Genomic DNA, 18,185 nt, shown 5'->3' on the forward strand with positions numbered 1-18,185 from the left:
GAAATACACAATATTTTATTGACATTTCTACATCGCTTCTTTTTTCCCCCCCCCCTCCCCCTTCAAGTAAAAACAACCCCGTTATCTTATTATTTTCTTTTTTTTTCCTATGTACACCGTGCTCCCAGAGCAGGACACCCAACTATTTACAGGCTATGTACAGAGGGCAGGGTTAGCTCTTCAGCTTCTCCTCCAACTTCAGCATGTCCAGGGGGGGCATTTTGGCCACCTCAAAGAAGAGCCTGGAAGGAAAAGCAGGGCCTTAGAGCTCAGCAGAGCCCCCCCCCCCCAGCTCAAAGGGGGATGGGGGGAGGCTCACCTGTGCGAATATTTGGTGCGCACGGCCTTCAGCTTGTCGCAGGGCTGGTAGGTGAGCAGGAAGTTCAGCCTCTTCACCAGGGGGTGCAGGTCCTGCGCGCGGTACCCGCTGTAGTACTCCAACGTGGGGGTCTGCCAAAACGACGCGGGGTGAGCTGGGGAGGGGGGGGCTCCTCGAAGGGCAGCATCCCCCCCCTCCTCCTCACCCTCCCCGGGGCTCACCCAGCCACCCAGGTTCTTCATGGTGAGCGCCAGCAGCAGGCAGCTGGCGGCCAGCTTGGAGGGGCGCTCCCGGGCGTAGTCGTACTCCTGCAGGGTCATCTCGCAGAGGAAGCGCGCCAGCGTCAGCGTCTCCATGTTGACACGGGCACACTGCGGCCAGAAATATCGTATTTTTTTTCTGTGGCACCACCTCAGACCCCCCTCCCTTCCCCGTTTTATTTTTTGGGGGCACAGGACAACAACCCCATACTCCTAGAACCCTACTGCGGGATTTTGCCACCCCCCTCCACCTCCAAGTGCTGCTGGTGGCCCCCCGGGGGGGGGTGGCAGGAGGGGAGAGGCGCCCCCACCTTGGCGAAGCGCCGCAGGAAGCGGTAGGGGATGGGGATGTTGATGTCGAAGTTGAGGGTGCGGAGGATGCTCTTCTCCATGGCAACCAGCTCCTCCCGCTTGTAGGCATCGTCGCAGATGTAGAGGAAGTCGTCCACGCACGGCGGGCACTGCTCCTGGAACGGGGGGACCCGCTCAGCGCCCCCACCCTGACCCCACAGAGGTCCCCCACAGGGTTTGCGGGCCCTCTAGGGGCATTTTTCCTACTGGGACCACCCCAACGTCCACCTGGGATGAACCCCGGTGTCCCCGTTGCTTCTGCGCAGCGGGGAAAAAAAAAGCAGATCTGCAGCCCCTGGGATAGGGAGGAGGAGCACCAGGGTGGACGCGCCACCTTCAATCAGTTCCTCGGGGTCCCAAAATTCTCCCAAACAACCCCCCCCCCACCTCAACACCGCACCCAGCCCGGGAGTCACCTCGAATTTGGAGGCGATGAGGACGGCGGTGGAGCCGATGAGCTGCAGCTTGTCCTTCATGCTCACCACCTCCACCAGGTAGTGGTCCACCAGCTTCACCGCCAGGTACAGCGTCTCGTGGTTCAGCTCAAAGTTCTCCTGCAAGGACACGGGGTTGGGAGAGGCAGGAGGGGTTAGGAACAAGCCAAGTCCTCTCCTCCCCCAAATCCCGAAGCACCCTGGGGCTGCTCGTGGGTCCCGTACACTCGGTGGGGTGGGAGCTGCCCCGCAGAGCTCCGAGCCCCCTCCCCGCGCCCACCTTACCTGCACCTCCACCATCCAGTCCACCAGGATGGCGCGCATGTCCCTGCTGATGTCCACCTGCTTCTCCATGTAGTCAGGGAGCAGGAACTTCTCCTGCCAAAGCAGCAGGCGTCAGCGACTCGCCGACACCCCCAACACCCCAAAAAGAAAAAAAAAAGCCCCCCCGAGCACCCCACACGGGCCTCACCCACCTCCCTCTCCCGCATGTAGTCAAAGATGTCCTTGGCGTATTGGGCGTTGGCGTAGGGGTCGCCCAGCTGCTCCTTGTCGATGTCCTCCAACACGGGGGCCTGTGGGGTGGAGGAGGCTGCGGTGAGGGGGAGGCTGGGGGGGGGCTGGCAGAGCTCTGCGGGGTGGCAGCCCCTCCCCACCTGCCCCACAGCCCCCACTGGAGGTGTTTGGAGGAGGAGGGATGGGGTTTAACCCCCCCAGCAGCTCGGTACCTGCACAGCCTCCTCAGGCATGGGATCTTTCTCAGACTCCTCAGATTCTTCTGTCGGGGGCGTTTTTCTCAGGGACCTGGAGGGGACAAGGACATAAGTAGGGGGCACATCTGGCTGAGAAACCCCATCCAGCCACTGCCTGCCCCTGTCACCCCAAGAAATCCCCCACCCCACGGCCGCAGCGGCCTCCCACCCCAGCCCCATCTCACCTGGGTACTCACTTTTTCAGGTTGGCTTCGTTGTTCTTGGCAGCGGGGGCCCTGGGCGCCTTGCGGGAGGCGGATTTCACCCCATCCTTCTTCCCCACCACCGCCTGGTTCTTGTGAGCCTGCTTTTGGGGTGGGAGAGCGAGGAAGGCAGGGGGAAGAAAAAAAACGGGGAAGTGAGCCTCGGGGTGCTCTCAGGAGGGCAGAATAACCCCACAAAGCAGCACTCACGTTGGTGAGGTCCCCGAACGCCGAGCGCTTCTTGGGCCCCCCCTGGGGCGAGGACGGGGACCGCTTGGCCTGGCAGCTCTCCTCCTGCAACACAGTAGGGTGAGGGGACGCAGGGGGCACCCCGTTGTGAGGGGTCCCCCCCCCCCGTTCTCCCAGCCTGGCCTCACCTTCTCGGGGGCAACATTCTCGGTGATGGGGGCCCCCTTGCCTGCTCGGGGCTGCTTCGTGCTCAGCGTCTTGGTGTTGCGTGCCACCGGCATCCTCTTTCTCGGCCTCTGCGAGTAAAACAGGGGTTTAAGAGTATGTTAGGGAACCCAAATCCCAATGCACCCCCCTGCTGAGGGTGAACCCATAGACCCCAAGAATGTGGGGAGGCCCAAATCCCAATGTATCCCCCCCTCCGGGATGGGGATGCAGGGCTCAGTGATCCCATAGCCCCTATGTACGGGGAGGACATGTGTATGGGGGGGCTGAAAATCCCAATGCACGCCCCCAGCAAAGAGGATGCAGGGCTCAATGGCCCCATAGACCCCAAGCATTGGAAGGAGGGCACACGTCTAGGGGGATCCCAAATCCCAACGCACCCCCCAGGGAAGGAGACAAAGGGCTCGGTGACCCCACAGTCCCATGTATGGGGGGGTGTATGTATGGACGTGCCCCAGAGCCCAGCACACCCCCTCAGGGAAGAGGATGCAGGGCTCAGTGACCCCACAGACCCAATTATGGGGGGGGGGGGGGGGGGGGGGCACGTGTATGGGGTGACCCAAAATCTCAACACATACACCCAGGGAAGAGGATGCAGGGCTCAATGACCCCATAGACACCATGTATGGTGAGGGTACACGTGGGGGGGTGACCCCAAATCCCAACACCCCCCCTAGGGAAGGGGACACAGGGCTCGGTGACCCCACATCCCCTATATATGGGGAGGGGCAGGCACATGTACGGACGTGCCCCAAACCCCACCACCACCCAGGGAAAGGGATGCACGGCTCAGCGACCCCACACACAGGGGGAACGCACGTCTGGGGGGACCCCAAACCCCAAAACCCCCTCCAGGGAAGGGAACCAAGGCCCCAGCCACCCCATAACCCCCCCCAACACCCCCTCTACCCACATGGGAAGGGACCGCAGGGCCCAGAAACCCCCTGGCACGGGTAGGGGGGACCCCAGAGGGGGTTCCCGTGATGAAATAGGGGTTCCCTTGGGTCCGGGGGGACCCCACATGGCCCTATAGGGCCCCGTCCCCCCCTCACCTGCGCAGCCGCCGCCGCCGCCGCCGGCCCCGGCTCTTTTGAAAGTAGCAGCGCGGCGGCGGCGGCCGGCACTGGCCGAGCCTCTCGACCAATCAGCGGGCGGCGTGCGCGGGGCGGCGGCCAATGGGAGCGCCGGCCGGGATGCGGTTGCTAGGGGGAGGGGGCAGAAGTTTAAAATTCGGCCGCGCCGCCCAATGGCGGGCCGCGGGGGGCGGTGTCATGGCGGCCGGGGGCGGTGTCATGGCGGCCGGGGGCGGTGTCATGGCGGCGGGGGCGGTGTCATGGCGGCCGGGGGCGGTGTCATGGCGGCCGCGAGGTGTTATGGCGGCGCCGCCCTCTGTGCTCTTTTGGGGTCGTTACGGCGTGTTTTTGTCGGCTGAACAGCAGCCGGCTTTCTCGCTGTCGCCCCCTGAGCCGTGCCGCTGGCTACGGGAGCACAGCTTCCCTGCTGAGCTTCCCGATCCCAGTTTATCATGTGGAAATCCCGGATCCCAGTTTATTGTGGGGAAATCCCAGATCCCAGTTTGTCCTTCGGAAACCACAAAATCCCAGTTTATCCTGTGGAAATCTCAGATACCAGTTTATCCTTTGGAAATCCCAGATCCCAATTTATCATGTGGAAATCCCAGATCCCAATTTGTCCTTCAGAAACACCAGATCCCAGTTTTCATGTGGAAATCCCAGATCCCGGTTTATGCTTCAGAAAAACCAAATCCCGGTTTATCTTGTGGAAATCCTAGATCCCAGTTTATCCTTTGGAAATCCCAGATCCCAATTTATCATTTGGAAATTTCAGATCCCAGTTTATCCTTCAGATACCCCAGAAACGAGTTTATCATGTGGAAATCCCAGATCCCAGTTTATCCTTTGGAAATCCAAGATCCCAATTTATCACTTGGAAATCCCAGATCCCAGTTTATCCTTCAGAAACCCCAGATCCTGGTTTATCACATGAAATCTCAGATCCCAGTTTATCCCTCGGAAACTCCAGATCCTAGTTTATCCTTTGGAAATGGTTTATCACATGGAAATCTCAGATCCCAGTTTATCCCTCGGAAACTCCAGATCCTAGTTTATCAAGAGGAAATCCCAGATTCCAGTTTATCATGTGGAAGTCCCAGCTCCCAGTTTATCCCTCAGAAACCCCAACGCCGCTCTGTTTATCCTTCGGAAACCCTCCAGGGCGGCCCCACACCCACCGCCTGGGAATCTGGGACGCGTCCCGCCGCTGCTGGAAACTTGGCGGAGCAGCGGCCCCGGAGGGGGTGTGATCCCCGGCCAAAAATCCCCCTGACGGTGCGCCCGCGGCGGCGCGGGGGCGAGCTGCCCGTGCCGGGACGGGTCGGTGTCTGCCCGGGCTCGGCGTGGCACAGCCGGCTCTTCCAGTCCCCGCGGTGCCGCCGCCGTCGGGAGGCTCGTGGGTGCGCCGAGAGCGAGGGATGGGGGAAGGATTGGGGGACAAAGATCCCCTGTGAGGTGCAATGCGGGAGGTTTGCTCCGGGATGGCTTCCCGGGAAGAGACAAGTCTTGAGAGAAGGAGTGAGGGCAGGGAAGCGTTTGTGGGAGCTACACGGATGGCTTTTCCCCCTTCCCAGGTTAAAGCTTTCCTTTTCCCAGACCCGACTCGTTGCTCCTCGTGGCCCAGCGCCAGAAGCAGCGGCGGGAGGCAGGGAGCTGAGCAGCGCAGAGGCAGGGCTGAGTTTCGGCATTTAATTTCTCCTCTCTTTTCACCGTTAATTGCAGGGGAGGGACAACTGTGGCTAAAGGGGGCTGGAAGTCGGTGGTGACACAACGCAGGTGCTCGGAGGCACCACCACGCCTGGATCCCCGTGCGGTCCCTTTGGGGGATGTGGGAACCAGCCTGTGGGCTGGAGTCCCTTGGGGACAGGGCTGGCAGGAGCCGGGGCTGGCAGCTTCATTCCCTGAACCACGAGCTTTGGCTTTTATTCCCTGGAAAGAGCAAGCCCATTCATTCCCTGGAAAGCACAGCTCGCCCGCTGGCACGCGAAGCACGAAGGGAGGCGCGAGAGGAAGCCGAGGAGCGGCAGCTTCTCCAAATGATGGTGGCCCTTCATCCCTCCTCACTTGGTGGCCGATTTGATCTTCTGGATGGCGTAGGGGCTGGACTCCTTGGGCATCCAGATCTCCTCCCCGCCGCAGCCCTGCTGCTCGGCCGCCCCCTCCATGGCCGCCGTCAGCTCGGGGCCGAAGATGCTGTCGGTGGCGCGGTAGGTGCGGGTGAGGCGGCGGAAGGAGGAGTCGGAGGAGCTGTCGTCGGGCAGGTCCTCGTCCTGCTCGTCCCTCAGCTTGCTGCGGCTGGGCTCCGAGCCGCTGCCGGGGCCCTGCAGAGCCTCCCTGGCCTCCCGCAGGAAGGCTGCTTTGGGGCTGATGATGCACAGCAGCAGCGCCAGCCCCGCCGACACCCCGCAGAGGAAATAGAGGCCGACTTTTTCAGGGACGTCTGGAGGGAGAGAAGAGCAAAGAGAGGCACTGCGCTGCAAACCGCCGCCGCGGCACGAGGGGTACCTGGGCCTGGAGACCCCCCTCTCACCCCCCGCACCCCCCCAACCCTGGCACGTGGGGGCCACGTACCCCAAAGCTGGGCAAAAGCTGTCAGGGAGCTAGTAAAAATCATCCTGTCTTCCCGGAGCCTGGAGAACCTGGGCCCTTTGTACCAGCCACCTGCAGTGAACAAGGGGGATGTGAGGGGCCAGCCCCCGGCCTCCTCCTCTCTGCCCTTGGGGTGCTCCTCTCTGAGACCTCCTCCTCCCCCCATCCGAAAGCATCTCCCCAGCCTCTCTGCTTGGAGATGGGGACCCGTGGGGTCCTTCACCCATGGGGGAGCGTGAGCTGGTCTCTCCCCCTACCCCCCCCCAACCCGAATTACCGTGCATGTAGTCCGAGAGCACGAAGGGATCCGAGGTGTCGGGACCTGCCTCCTCCAGCAGCTGCTTGGGCACTGCAACGAGACACAGGACACACACACACACACACACACCGCTCTGAGCATCACCACCCCGCTCATCCCCACGGCCAGCTCCTGGTCCTGCTCTCACCGCAGGTGTAGGAGACCCGCAGCTGCTTCTTCGTGCCAGGCAGGCACGGGTCCCCGAAGGTGGCCCAGTCGGCGGCCACGGTGCAGTTCCCCTTGCGGTGACACTTCTTGGAGACCCTCCTCAAGGCATCCGGAGCCAGGCACTCTGCAGAGACACACGTGGTGGGGGCCTCTGGCCATCAGCACAGAGCTCCTGCGCTCTTCCCAGATGTAATTTGGGCTCGAACCGTGTGTCCCCCACCCCGTACCGATATGGGGTCCCCCGGCGTTTGGGGCATCACACTCAGGCTTGCCCCGCAGGAATCGTCCGTAATGCGCGGAGTAAATGGCCAGGACGGATTTCGGCCGGCACTGCAGCCTCAGCACGTTGTTCTCGCACACCGTCTTCACCCGATGGTTGTCTGGGGGTGGGGTGACGCCGCAGGGTGTCCCGACACAGCCCCAGTGACCCCAAACCCCCCTCCTCTTACCCAGCCACAGGGTTCCAGAGGTGCCCCCGTGGCGCTTGCCCACCTGGCCGGCACTTGTAGGACGCGATGAGGTACTTGTGTGTCCCGGGGCATGGGTCTGGCCCGAAGACTTGGCTGTGCACCGAGAACTGGCACCACTGCTGGTCCTGACACTCGGCCAGCAGCTTCTGCAGGGCACAGCGGGGCAGAGGTGAGCAGCAGCAGCAGGGAGCCCCCAAGGCTGATCTCACCTCGGCGCTGTCACTGGGCTCGGGGCCAAGCCCTCACCCCACGGGAGGTGTCCCGTGGCTGCTGGCACCCCCGCCACGGTCACTCGGCCTCGTGGGTGGCTTTGGTGGCCCCATGCAATGCGCGCTCACGGCCACGAGGTGGGGACGAGGCTGCACGCAGCACACTGTCCCGCTGGGGTCCCCTCTGGTCCGGAGGAAGGGGACATCCTGGGGACATCCTGGGGACATCCTGGGGACATCCATCAGCTTTTGCTGCTGGCTGTGCTGCAGCAGAGCCTCCCCTCAGGCTGCTCTCACCGGGACCCAGCACAGGAGGTGCCACCCCCCCGCCCCGATCTCCCCAAAATGCCCCCAGGAAAAGGTCCCCAAGGGTTCCCCGCGCTGCCACCAGCAGCGGGACGCTGCCCTTACCAGGTGGGCCGTGGGGGACGTGCACTCGGTGTTCTCCTGGGACGCATCGCCCGGGCTGGGGCAGAGGTTGGGGCTGGGCACGCGGCGCCCGTAGAAGGCGCCCAGGATGCTGATGGTGGTCTTGCGAGGGCAGAGGATGAGGAGCTGCTCCCCGTCACACGTGTGGGTGGTGTGGTTCCTCAGCACCTTGCGTAGGTACCCTGGGTGTGGGGAGCGAGGAGGTCACCCGGAGATGGTCACCCAGAGACGGTGAGCAGGGGTGGCCACCAAGAGGTGACCACCAAGAGGTGACCACCAAGAGCTGATCACCTGGAGATGATCACCAAGAGATGATCACCAGAAGCGATCACCAGAGGTGGCCACCCAGAGGTGATGCCCAGAAATGAGCACCCAGAGGTGACCACCAGGAGGAGATGATCACTAACAGAGGGCCTTTCCTTGCCCGCATCCTTTCGGAGTACTTCTCTCACCAGATTCCCAGCATGGGTTTTTTCTCTGTCTTAATCCTACCGCCTCTGTGTCCCAAACCTCTTACCCTGTTCTTTTCCCTCTGTTATTTGGAGGTTTGGAAGTGGGGACAGGGCGGGACGCCACGTGCCAGGGAGGATGCAGGATGCTGAGCGATGCAGGACACAAGATGCTGGGTTCACAGGGCACAGCCAGCAGCCTGGCAGCCCCCAAACCCACACAAACAGCTGCGAGCCTCAGCTCCCAGCCCTGCACTTGTCCCTCTGCCCGTCTGTCTGCAAACCAGGGCCGGGCTTGGCACAAAGAGCCCCTTTCACCTCCCCTGTGGCCTCAGGTCCACGGAGCCACCCCCGGCCAAAGGGGGACAGTGGGGACGTGGCCGGGCTTTGTGCTTCAAAGCCCCGGTGACGGAGGCACTGCGCTGCCTCCACCCAGCGCTGCCACACGATTGCTCAGGCACTGTTTTGGGGGGCAAAAAAAAAAATAGCAGCGAGGAGGCTGCTGTCAGATTTTGCGAGTGATTATCCTCGCCTGCCGCTGACTCAGTCGCCGTCGCTGCGGTCGTGCAGTTGGCTCTGCCCAGATGAAATCACATCCTCCCCGCCGCGCTCTGGGGCACCTTTCAGGGTGCTGGGGCAGGCTGGGTGGGCGCGGGGCCGTTCCCAGCACATCTCCCAGGGGATCTCGCCCTTGGCGTGCCCCAAAACCGTGCACCCCACAACTCCCACTCACCCCCAAACCTCTCTTGTGCCCCAGCCCTCGTGGTCCCCCGTGTGCCACTCACCGCCGAGCTCCGGGCTGGCCTCCGTCCCTGCGGGCAAGCAGAGGAGGACCAGGGCCACCACGACCGTGGCCACCATGGTGCCACCGCCCTGCTGCGCCGCTGCCCACTGGTCCCCGCGGCAGCTGGCGCCGGGGCGGGGGCTGGCACGGCGGTGACAATGGCTCCTTCTGTGCCCCGCGGAGGGACACCGGGGCCGCTTCGGACAGCTGTGGCTGCATGGGGACCGGGAGGAGGGGGACGGGGTTTTGAAGGCTCTGTAGGGCCGAGCAGGTGCTCGGCAGCTGAGCAGATCGAGGGGGCTCAGCCGGGTCCCAAACCTGTCCCCGGGGGGGGGGATGCGGGCGACCACCCGGATGCACGTGTGCCCTAATCTCCATCTCGGCACGCGTCCGGTCATTCAGCGCCGGGGGAGGAAGGGAAGGGCTGGCTGCACTGCCTCCCGTGTCTGCCCGTACCCACGGGCACCGAGCCCTGTGGCAGCAGAGCCCTCGCCTCGTTCGCCAGCCTCAGATGAATTGCAGCGAGGTCTGAGCCTACCCAAGCTGGAGCGGGGCTGGTTCAAGCAACCGGGGTGCAATAAAAAATAAAATTAAAAAAAAAAGTAATTAAAAAAAAACACAAACACAAACAAACCACCAATCATTTTACGCAAAGTGACCAAAATGAAGAAAAAATACGACTTTTTAACTCGACGCTCGGCACTGACGCTGTGGTACCGCTGCACAAGCCGGGGCTCGCCCAGGCTGGGAGAGGAGGGGAGCCCAGGGGTGCCGGGAAGCCTGCCTGCTCCGGGCCAGCCGCCAGCCCCATCCGACAGCGAGCGCTTCCCTCCCATCCTGGGGAGGAAAGCAGGGCAGTCATCTTTCCTGTGAAACAGCCCAAATTCCAGGAACGGGGCCCTGGACGCCAGACAACCCCCCCCCCCCCTTCCCCTCCTTCCCATCACCGCGCCCCGATGCGCTCCGTCCCCTTTTCGCTTTCCCTCCTCGGGCGTTTTGCAATGCCTTCCTGCCAGGGGCTGGCTGCGAGGAGGCGGTGGCAAGCAGCCAGGCTGTGCCGCTCGCCCTCCGGGCTCCCCCAGAGCCTCTCCTTGTCCTCGCAGCGGGGTGGGCACCCTGCCCGCATCCCAAACCCGTGGGGTCCCGCGGGGCAGCGGCGCGAGATGCTCAGAGGGCAGAGGGGAGCAACAGGGAAAGGGGCTGGGAGGGTGGCGAAGGGGTAGATGCAGACACTTCCTGTGCAATAAAAAAAACAAAAAACACACACAAAAAAAAACAAAAAACACAAAAAACAACCAAAACAAAACCCCACCAAGCCCCGTCTCCCATCGGGGAGCTGCCGGCAGCGGCCAGCGGGCTGCTTGGAGGCGCCTGGGCGGGTGCGATAGCCCGGCTGGGGACCCGACAGCGCATCCAGATAGACCCGTGCTGAGTCACAGCTGGGAGGCCCCGCAGCTTCCCCCTCCTCGCCTGCACCCCATCGCTCCTCCCCGCTTCAAAAAGGGAAGGAAAGGGCGAGCCCCAGCCCCGGCCCCAGCCCGGCGCGAGGTGCTGCAGCTGCGCGCCGCAGAGGACGGGCGAAACTCAGCGCAGCGCTGAGCGGCTCAGCCTCCCCTCCCCAGCAGCTCGCCACGCCATCGGGATGGAGAGCCGGCCCTCGAAGGAGCCCGAGATCGAGCTCTTTGTCAAGGTGGGCTCGGCGAGGCCAACGGGTGCTGCGGGTGGGGGGCAGGAGGTGCCGCTGGCCCTCGTCGCGCTTCGGGGGACCCGGCGGGGTGGCGCGGGGAGCAGGCGGCCCCGGGGGATGCTGCGGTCCAGCGGTGGCCCTGCAGCCCTGAGAGCCACAAAGGCAGCCAGGGAGAGGGGCGAGCCTGCTCGGGGACCCCAATAAGACGAGCCACAGGTGGGGAAAGCACCAGGAGGGTGGGAACGCAGCAGGGCAGCTCCTCGAGCGGCTGCTAGGAGCTGGCGTTGGGAAACGGAGCGGGTGCCCACGCGTGGGCGGGATGGGGCGGCTTCTTAGGTCAGCCCTGAGGATTATTCACTGGAAATGGGTTTTGCTCTTTCTCCCTCCCTCTCTCTCTCTTTTTTTTTTTTTTTTTCCCTTCCATTGAGCAATTTCTCAAGCGCTTTCCTCGGGAACGTTTCGAAACACTCCCGTTCCAAACAGCTGCAGCCGCGCGGTCTCTGCTCCCCTCCTTGGAAATCAGTGCCGGGAAGGGTCACCCGGGGCTCTGCCCCATCCCCTTGCCAAGGAGCTGCTCACTGGGCGCCGAGCTCGGGCTGAGCCCCGTGCGGGGTATTTGCTGGGAGAAAACCCTTCAATTTAGGATTTGAGACCTTCAGTAGGTCTCCAATTTCCCCTCCTGCACCATTTTTCACCCCAGGATGGGTGGGGAGAGGAGGACGGCGCCTAGCGAGGCGGCTGCGATGGCGGCACCACGTTTGAGGGGGGTTTTTGGAGGGAAGGGAAACAGAAAACAAAGCAGCGGCTGTAGGACTTCCCCTAAATCTTAATTTAGCACCAAAAAACCCTTCTCGGGTGTCTGTCAGCAACCCGATGCTGCGCATCACCCCCTGAGCCCTCAGGAAACGGCGCCTGCCTGTAGCTCACCCCAAGGTGCTCCTGAGCTTTTTTTTGGGGGGAGGAATTTTGGGCAGGCCTGGGGGACGTTGAGGTGATGCAGGTCGGGGCGCTCCTTCCTCCTCGCGCTGCTTCACCGAGAGCAAAACCACAGGAACTTCTGAGCAACGTTGGGGTTTCGATGCCTCGTGCAACCGTGGGGCCTCGGGGTTGGGGCTGAGAGGCTGCGCCTCCCGGGCTGGCCTTGCCCATCGTCTTGGAGGGGGGTTATTCATCATCTGGAGGGGTTTATTCATTTATTCGTCATCTGGAGAGCTTTATCCATCAGCTGGAAGGGTTTCTCCGTCATCTGGAAGGGTTTCTCCATCATCTGGAGGGGTTTCTCTGGCATCTGGAGGGGCTCATCCATCATCGGGAAGAGTTCAGCCGTCACCTGCAGGGCTTCATCCCTCATCCTGATGGGTTCCTGCATCCTCTGGATGGGGAAACGGGGAGCAAAGTCAGCCAGGGTGGGGCCGGGGGCTGCTGAAGCCTGCCCTGAGCAGAGGAAGAGGCTGTTGCTGGAGAAGGAAGCGGAGAGCGATGACTTCCCCTCCTCGCTGCTCGGCTTTCGCTGCGGAGGGAGGGCACGTGGCCTCCCCAAACCTTCCCCCGCGCTCCCTGCTGCCCACGAGCACTGGGGGAGCTTCCTCTTGACAAAGATTTGTCTCTGAGCATCCGAGGACGGGCTCCGGCTTAGGTTTGCGTTCTGTTTTTTCCTGCAGAGGCCATCCCCGTTTTCCTTTCAGGGTGGCTGCACCGAGCCGCCGGTGCTGGAGGTGCCCCAAGGGCTGGCATCGGTGTTGGCTTGGGATGGAGTCGGGAAGGGAGTGGAGATGCTCAACGGCACAAGAGCAGGGCAGCCCTGGAAGGTGTCTCCTAACCCTCCAGCCCCTCTCAGGACACCTAGACCCAAATTTTACCCATTCCCAAGCAGTCCTCTAGGGGCTGACAGGTGGCTCCTGAGCTTCCACTGCTCGGGAGCACCCACGGGAAGAAGGAAGCAGATTCCCACGAGAAACAGCGCCTGAGAAACCAATCCCTTCGTGACAGCTGGGGATAGGAAACTGGTTACAGCTTAGTTTCGTTCTGGAAAGACTGGAAGCTGGTGGAAAGGCAGAGCATCGCCTCCAGCCCAGGGGAACCAGGCACAGGGGTCCCTGCGTCTTCAGCTCCTGAAGCATCCTCTTCCTCCCTGCTTACATCCACGTCGGCGTGGGCAGGGATGGGGCTGGAAGCCCCCCGGTGGTGCTCCCCCAGCCCCTGGGACGTGGACGATGGTTGTGCCTCCTGCTGGGGGAGCCGTGCTCGGCCTCTGGAAGCGCGCAGAGCGCAGGAGGCAGCAGGCGAAAACAAGCTGCGCTTTTCCTGGCAAACATGAGAACATTTCCCCTCTCCGGCCTGGCCTCCCGGCCAAGCTGACCCTCCCTTCCTGTCCCATCCACTATCAATCCTCCCTCCTCCTCCTCCTCCTCCTCTTCCTCCTCCTCTTCCTCCTCCTCCCGGCTTTATCTTGGATCTCCGGGAAGGGTCCGACCCCCGGCCATCCTGAGGGTGCTCCCTGCTCTCCCCGCAGGCTGGTCTGGATGGAGAGAACATCGGGAACTGCCCCTTCTGCCAGCGCCTCTTCATGGTGCTGTGGCTCAAGGGGGTGAAGTTCAACGTCACCACGGTGGACATGACCAGGTGAGGTGCCACCACCACGCAGCGCCCCGCGCTCCAGCCCTGCGCAATGATGTGCGGGCATCCTCGGCACCCAGCTCCGAGGGCAGAGCCAAAAGTTGGGGGGCACCTCAGAGCCTCCCCCAAACCCGGTCTAGAATACTAATGGGGCTGCACCCGGCCCTGGGTGCCCTCTCCAGCTTGGCCCTTTTATTTTCTCTGCTCCAGGAAACCCGAAGAGCTGAAGGATTTAGCGCCGGGCACCAACCCACCCTTCCTGCTGTTCAACAGGGAGCTGAAAACTGACTTCATCAAGATCGAGGAGTTCCTGGAGCAGACCCTGGGCCCCCCCACGTAATTGCAGACCCGCCTCGGGCCGGGCGGGTGGGGAAACCGAGGCAGGAGAGGGGCCGGGGCGGGGGGGACGGTGACAGAAAACAATGGGAGGAAAGGCAGCGGGGCTGGGGATGGAGCTGGGGAGGGGGTGGGCAGGCGGTGCAGGTTTCCCCGTGGATTTTTGGTGGTTTTGCAGCCGGCAGCGGTGACTGATGGCTGCTCTCTCTGAAGGTACCCGCACCTGAGCCCCAAGTACAAGGAGTCCTTCGACGTGGGCAGCGACATCTTCGCCAAGTTCTCGGCTTACATCAAGAACCCACGCAAGGAAGCGAACAGCAGTAAGAAAAACGGGCAGGGGGCGGACGGGGAGGGCAAAGCCTGCCGAGGGTGAGGGAGGTGGTGTGGAGAGGGTGTTTGGCTGAAGGCAGCACGTGTCGACCCCCCCCCCTGCCCTCCCAGACCTGGAGAAGGCGCTGCTGCGGGAGTTCCACCGGCTGGATCAGTACCTCAACAACCCGCTGCCCGAGGAGATCGACCAGGACAGCGTGGAGGACATCGCCGTCTCCAAGAGGAAATTCCTGGACGGGGACCACCTGACGCTGGCCGACTGCAACCTCCTGCCCAAGCTGCACATCATCAAGGTAAGAGCAGCCAGGGCCGGGCTGGGGGGCACCCCGCGAGCAGGGTCTCAGCCTCCTCCTCCTCCTCCTCTTCCTCCTCCTCTTCCTCCTCCTTCTCTTCCTCTCCAGATCGCGGCCAAAAAGTACCGCGACTTCGAGATCCCGGCCGACATGACGGGCGTCTGGCGCTACCTCAACAACGCCTACGCCTGCGATGAGTTCAGCCACACGTGCCCGGCGGACGAGGAGATCATCCACACCTACGCCAGCGTGGCCAGGAAGATGACCTAGCCCCGCTGCAGGCCCGCCGGGCCCTCCGCCTCCCACCACAGCCTGGCTGAGAGAGGGGCTGGAGGGGGGGTTTGGCACCCCGAGACCCCGAGCTGTGGAAACAGCACCTTGCTTTGCACCCCCTCCCGTGCGTGCCACCACCTACGGACCGGTGGCTGCGTGGCCGCAGTGGCGACCGTGTCACCGTGCCTCCCCTCCTTGCCCTCCCCCAAAAAAACACAAAAACACAAACCCAACGCCCTGCTCTCGTGACACGGCACGGGAAAAGCCAAGCACTGGACTGCCGTGGTGGAGACGAGACCTTCCCGAAGGTCCCCCCACCGCCCGTCCCACGAGGCACCCGGGCTCCAGCTGGAGACCCCGAAAAGCTCTTCCCCTGCCGTTTGGCTGCGGGGGGCTCCTCGCAGACCTGCAGCCCATCGGGGGCACCCTGCAGGGGCCAGGAGGTGCCGGCTGTGAGCTCCCACCTGGCCCCTGCCAGATACGAGACCCTGAGGCCCCTTCCCTGCTCCCACCTGGTCTGGGAGAGGCACGGGCAAAGCACCCAGGGGGACACCCGGGCAGCTTTGGTGCCAGCCCGGCTCCGTTTCTCTGCCTTCCCACCCGGTGCCAAAGCCCCCTAGCCTCCCCACCCCACACCTCCACCTCCTCCAAGGGCTCCTGCCCACGCCTGCCAATTCCACCAGCCCCCTCGAGCCCCCCGTGGCCACCAAAAAAATACTGTACAGTGAGCGCCAGGGCCCCGCGGGGACCCCCCCCCGGCAGAGCCACCCGCCAGCTCTCACTGCCACCTCCCTCTTTGCACTAAAAGGTGTGTCCTCGCCAGCCTGCTCCCACAGCACCGGGTTTGGGGACTGCTTTTGTAACTGATGGGTTTCGGGTTGTTTGTTGGGTGTTATTTTTTTTTTTTTTTCTATTTTGTAACTAAGAACAGCAATAAACTCTATTTTAATACGCCTCGCTCGCCCCGTCAGCGCCATGATCACCCCCACCCCAAGGCCAACCCCTTGGTGTCCCTGTCCCCTTGGCAGGTCCCAGAGGGTCCCAGGACCTGCCAGGCACTCACCCCTCTTTTTTGGGGCCCTGCTCTGCCTGGACAAGTGCATCCCCTTCAGCTCCCTCTGCCTGTGACCCCGCAGCAGCCCCATCCTTGGGTCCAGCCGTCGGCACAAACGTCTGGGTTCAACGGGGAGGTGGCGACGGGGATGGCCCCCAGCCCCTGTGTCCTTGCACAACCCCAGGGGCAGGGTGCCAGGAGCTCAGCCAGCCCCAGCACTAGGCTCTGGAGGTATTTTCCTGGCCTCAGGCACGTGGTGGAGTTGCTAAAGCTCTGGAAGTCCCCGTGAGTCAGCCAAGGGGCAAAGAGGAGCCGCGCGCCCGCTCCCTTCCCAGCAGTGCCAGGCAGCGAGGTGGTGGCCCGACCCTGGGAGGCTTTTTGGCAGAGGTTGGAAGGGACCTCTGGAGGTTGTCCTGCCTCCTGCTGCAAGCCTTGAGCAGGTTGTACCAGGAGCCTGTGAGTTTTGGGGCATGCAGAGGTCCTTTTTTTATGGCCCCCAGCCTCCCCCGGTGCCCTGCAAGCTGGACGCGTGCATCGGGTGCGTCGGCGCTTCTCCTGCCTCGGCCACCCATCCCGGTGACAGGAGGGGACTGTCACTGCACCCTCCACAGCCGTGTCCCTCCTCTGTGAGGACACCTGATGGACGCACGGCTGGGTTTCCAGGGGCTCTGCTGCGTGCCGGGGCTGTGCTGGGGAAGGGAGAGGGAGGGAAGGCGGAGAGGTGACCCCGTGCCCGGAGCGGGTTGGGAGAAGGGAACACGGGGCCAGCGCCTGGACAAAGCACACAGATCCACACGTCCCGGCTGTTAGATCCCTACAAGCCAAAGGGATTCTGGTTGAACATCACGCAAGGCATGGCCAGTGCTGGGGCCCGGATGTTTTTTGGCTCCAACACCCACCGTTTTTCTCTGGAAAGCCGGCGGATGGAGGACCGGCAGCCAGCGCTCCAGCGGCAGGGTCACGAAAAGGGGTTTTCCTGGGAAAATAGCAACCACAGCATCAGCCAGCTGGGATGGCTTCCCTTTAAACTGCTTCGCCTGGGAGGCTCAGCTCAGAGAAATCCGGCTGGCAGAGGTCCCTTGGGGGGCCTCAGACCGGCCGCCTCTGCTGGGACAGCGCAGTCCTGGTGGTGCCCTTCCCGTGAGCAGCCAGGGAGAGTTTCACGGGTCTCTGGAGCGGGGTGAGAAGGCACCAAGGCACCAAGCTGGCTGCTTGGACCACTCCTCAGCCTGCCCCTGAGGATGGGGGGCACGGGGAGCCGTGGGGAGCAGAGGTGGAGGGGTGACAGCACGCCCAGGACACCAGCCCAGCACCCTGCAGACATTTGCCACGCGTCCCCAGATGAGGGCACTCCCAGCCCAGGGCACGCGCTGGGAAATGCTCTGCAGCGAAGCCACCCCTGGGGCCACCTCCCAGCCCAGGGCTTGGCCCCAGCGTGGTTTGGGCACCCTCCCTCGTGTCCTACCGCAGAGCTGCCCATGGAGAAACCGCACGGGCCAGGACGAGGAGTGCCCCAAAACCACCTCGGGCAGCCCACGCCGTGTGGTCTCCAGCCTCAGCCCCTTGCATCTCTGCCTCCTGCCTCATCCGACACCAAGCAGGGCTCTCCCTGGGCCCTGGCTGCTGGCAAAATGCTAGAGCTGAGTTTTTCTCTGTCATTTCAGGAGCTGCCATCTCCCTCGGGTTTGTTAAGTGCCGGATTTCCCATGCGGCAGCTGCAAAAGCCCCGCGAGCCCCCGCACTGAAAAATTCCCCTCTCCAATATTTCGGTGGCTGGCAGCTCAGCTCTCCGAGAATTAGTAATGAGAAATACCCTCTTGATGGTCCCTGATGGGCTGCTTCTCATAAAGAGCCGTTCCCGGCTGCACCCCCCTCGCCGCTTTGATCTGGCACCAGCAGACGCTCACAACACCAACAGCACGGGGAGCAGGCCTGAAGAGGGGGTGAGTCAGAGAATTTCGGAGACTTCAGTGGCAAATACCCGCAGGCACGATGCCGAGGGGAGCCCTGGGTGTCTCGGGACCCATCCCCACCTCTCCGGGTTCTGGGCTGCAGCGTGGGGCAGGAGCCAGGCTCAGCTGGTGCCCGCAGCGAGGATGGAGGGGGCGCGATGCCGCTCGGGTGGGGGGCTGCCCCTGCACGGCCCCATCCCACGAAACATTTTAACGCCTGCAGAGACGGAGCAGAGGCTCTGGGCGGGCAGACCAAGCCGTGCGCGGTGGCACCGGGTCTCCAGCGGTGCACGTGGGCGCGCGGCCCTGCGCTTTCTCACGGTGGCTCTGCGCAGCCCCGCGCCCGCCAGGCGGTGCGATCTACCCCACACCCCCCCACCCCCCAAACAATCAGAAACTCGTGCTGCTGAAATGCCAGAGCGAAATGTCACCGGCGCTCTGC

General features: G+C 63.1%; 3 protein-coding genes across 5 annotated transcripts; 1 reads left to right on the plus strand and 2 right to left on the minus strand.

Annotated features, from left to right (window-relative positions):
* Positions 1 to 46: 46 nt before the first annotated feature.
* CCNB3 (cyclin B3) lies at positions 47 to 2,791 on the minus strand. Of its 2 annotated transcripts, none has more exons than XM_032196562.1 (11): positions 2,697 to 2,791; positions 2,530 to 2,613; positions 2,314 to 2,420; positions 2,093 to 2,168; positions 1,841 to 1,939; positions 1,650 to 1,742; positions 1,347 to 1,484; positions 891 to 1,046; positions 541 to 690; positions 320 to 450; positions 47 to 242 (listed from the first exon to the last, which is right to left on the minus strand). In XM_032196562.1, the coding sequence occupies exons 1-11, from the start codon at positions 2,787 to 2,789 to the stop codon at positions 173 to 175; spliced, it is 1,197 nt and encodes a 398-aa protein (XP_032052453.1). In that variant the 5' UTR covers positions 2,790 to 2,791; the 3' UTR covers positions 47 to 172. The 2 variants fall into 2 exon arrangements, with proteins under 2 accessions (XP_032052453.1, XP_032052452.1); XM_032196561.1 differs by having other exon boundaries at positions 2,314 to 2,423.
* Positions 2,792 to 5,486: 2,695 nt separating this feature from the next.
* LOC116494364 (protein eva-1 homolog C-like) lies at positions 5,487 to 9,304 on the minus strand. Of its 2 annotated transcripts, XM_032196226.1 has the most exons (8): positions 9,204 to 9,304; positions 7,952 to 8,151; positions 7,354 to 7,477; positions 7,089 to 7,241; positions 6,842 to 6,985; positions 6,673 to 6,744; positions 6,378 to 6,467; positions 5,487 to 6,246 (listed from the first exon to the last, which is right to left on the minus strand). In XM_032196226.1, the coding sequence occupies exons 1-8, from the start codon at positions 9,277 to 9,279 to the stop codon at positions 5,867 to 5,869; spliced, it is 1,239 nt and encodes a 412-aa protein (XP_032052117.1). In that variant the 5' UTR covers positions 9,280 to 9,304; the 3' UTR covers positions 5,487 to 5,866. The 2 variants fall into 2 exon arrangements, with proteins under 2 accessions (XP_032052117.1, XP_032052118.1); XM_032196227.1 differs by lacking the exon at positions 6,378 to 6,467.
* A 1,489-nt stretch (positions 9,305 to 10,793) lies between these two features.
* Positions 10,794 to 15,623, plus strand: LOC116494397 (chloride intracellular channel protein 2-like). The gene is made up of 6 exons (XM_032196276.1): positions 10,794 to 10,892; positions 13,402 to 13,511; positions 13,716 to 13,841; positions 14,055 to 14,161; positions 14,283 to 14,464; positions 14,573 to 15,623. The coding sequence occupies exons 1-6, from the start codon at positions 10,845 to 10,847 to the stop codon at positions 14,732 to 14,734; spliced, it is 735 nt and encodes a 244-aa protein (XP_032052167.1). The 5' UTR covers positions 10,794 to 10,844; the 3' UTR covers positions 14,735 to 15,623.
* Positions 15,624 to 18,185: the final 2,562 nt, after the last annotated feature.

Source organism: Aythya fuligula, chromosome 13, assembly GCF_009819795.1.
Source record: "Aythya fuligula isolate bAytFul2 chromosome 13, bAytFul2.pri, whole genome shotgun sequence".
NCBI classification, from domain to species: Eukaryota; Metazoa; Chordata; class Aves; order Anseriformes; family Anatidae; genus Aythya; species Aythya fuligula.

Excerpts from the sequence above, each read along its gene's own strand:
- LOC116494364 (XM_032196226.1), bottom strand. The coding sequence starts at position 9,279 with ATGGTGGCCACGGTCGTGGTGGCCCTGGTCCTCCTCTGCTTGCCCGCA. Across the intron at positions 8,152-9,203 it reads GGCCAGCCCGGAGCTCGGCG|GGTACCTACGCAAGGTGCTG; the intron begins GTGAGTGGCACA and ends CCCCACACCCAG. Across the intron at positions 6,745-6,841 it reads GCGGGTCTCCTACACCTGCG|TGCCCAAGCAGCTGCTGGAG; the intron begins GTGAGAGCAGGA and ends GTCTCGTTGCAG.
- LOC116494397 (XM_032196276.1), top strand. The coding sequence starts at position 10,845 with ATGGAGAGCCGGCCCTCGAAGGAGCCCGAGATCGAGCTCTTTGTCAAG. Across the intron at positions 10,893-13,401 it reads AGATCGAGCTCTTTGTCAAG|GCTGGTCTGGATGGAGAGAA; the intron begins GTGGGCTCGGCG and ends CTCTCCCCGCAG. Across the intron at positions 14,162-14,282 it reads ACGCAAGGAAGCGAACAGCA|ACCTGGAGAAGGCGCTGCTG; the intron begins GTAAGAAAAACG and ends CTGCCCTCCCAG.
- CCNB3 (XM_032196561.1), bottom strand. The coding sequence starts at position 2,789 with ATGCCGGTGGCACGCAACACCAAGACGCTGAGCACGAAGCAGCCCCGA. Across the intron at positions 2,614-2,696 it reads AGAATGTTGCCCCCGAGAAG|GAGGAGAGCTGCCAGGCCAA; the intron begins GTGAGGCCAGGC and ends ACTGTGTTGCAG. Across the intron at positions 1,485-1,649 it reads ACTGGATGGTGGAGGTGCAG|GAGAACTTTGAGCTGAACCA; the intron begins GTAAGGTGGGCG and ends GTGTCCTTGCAG.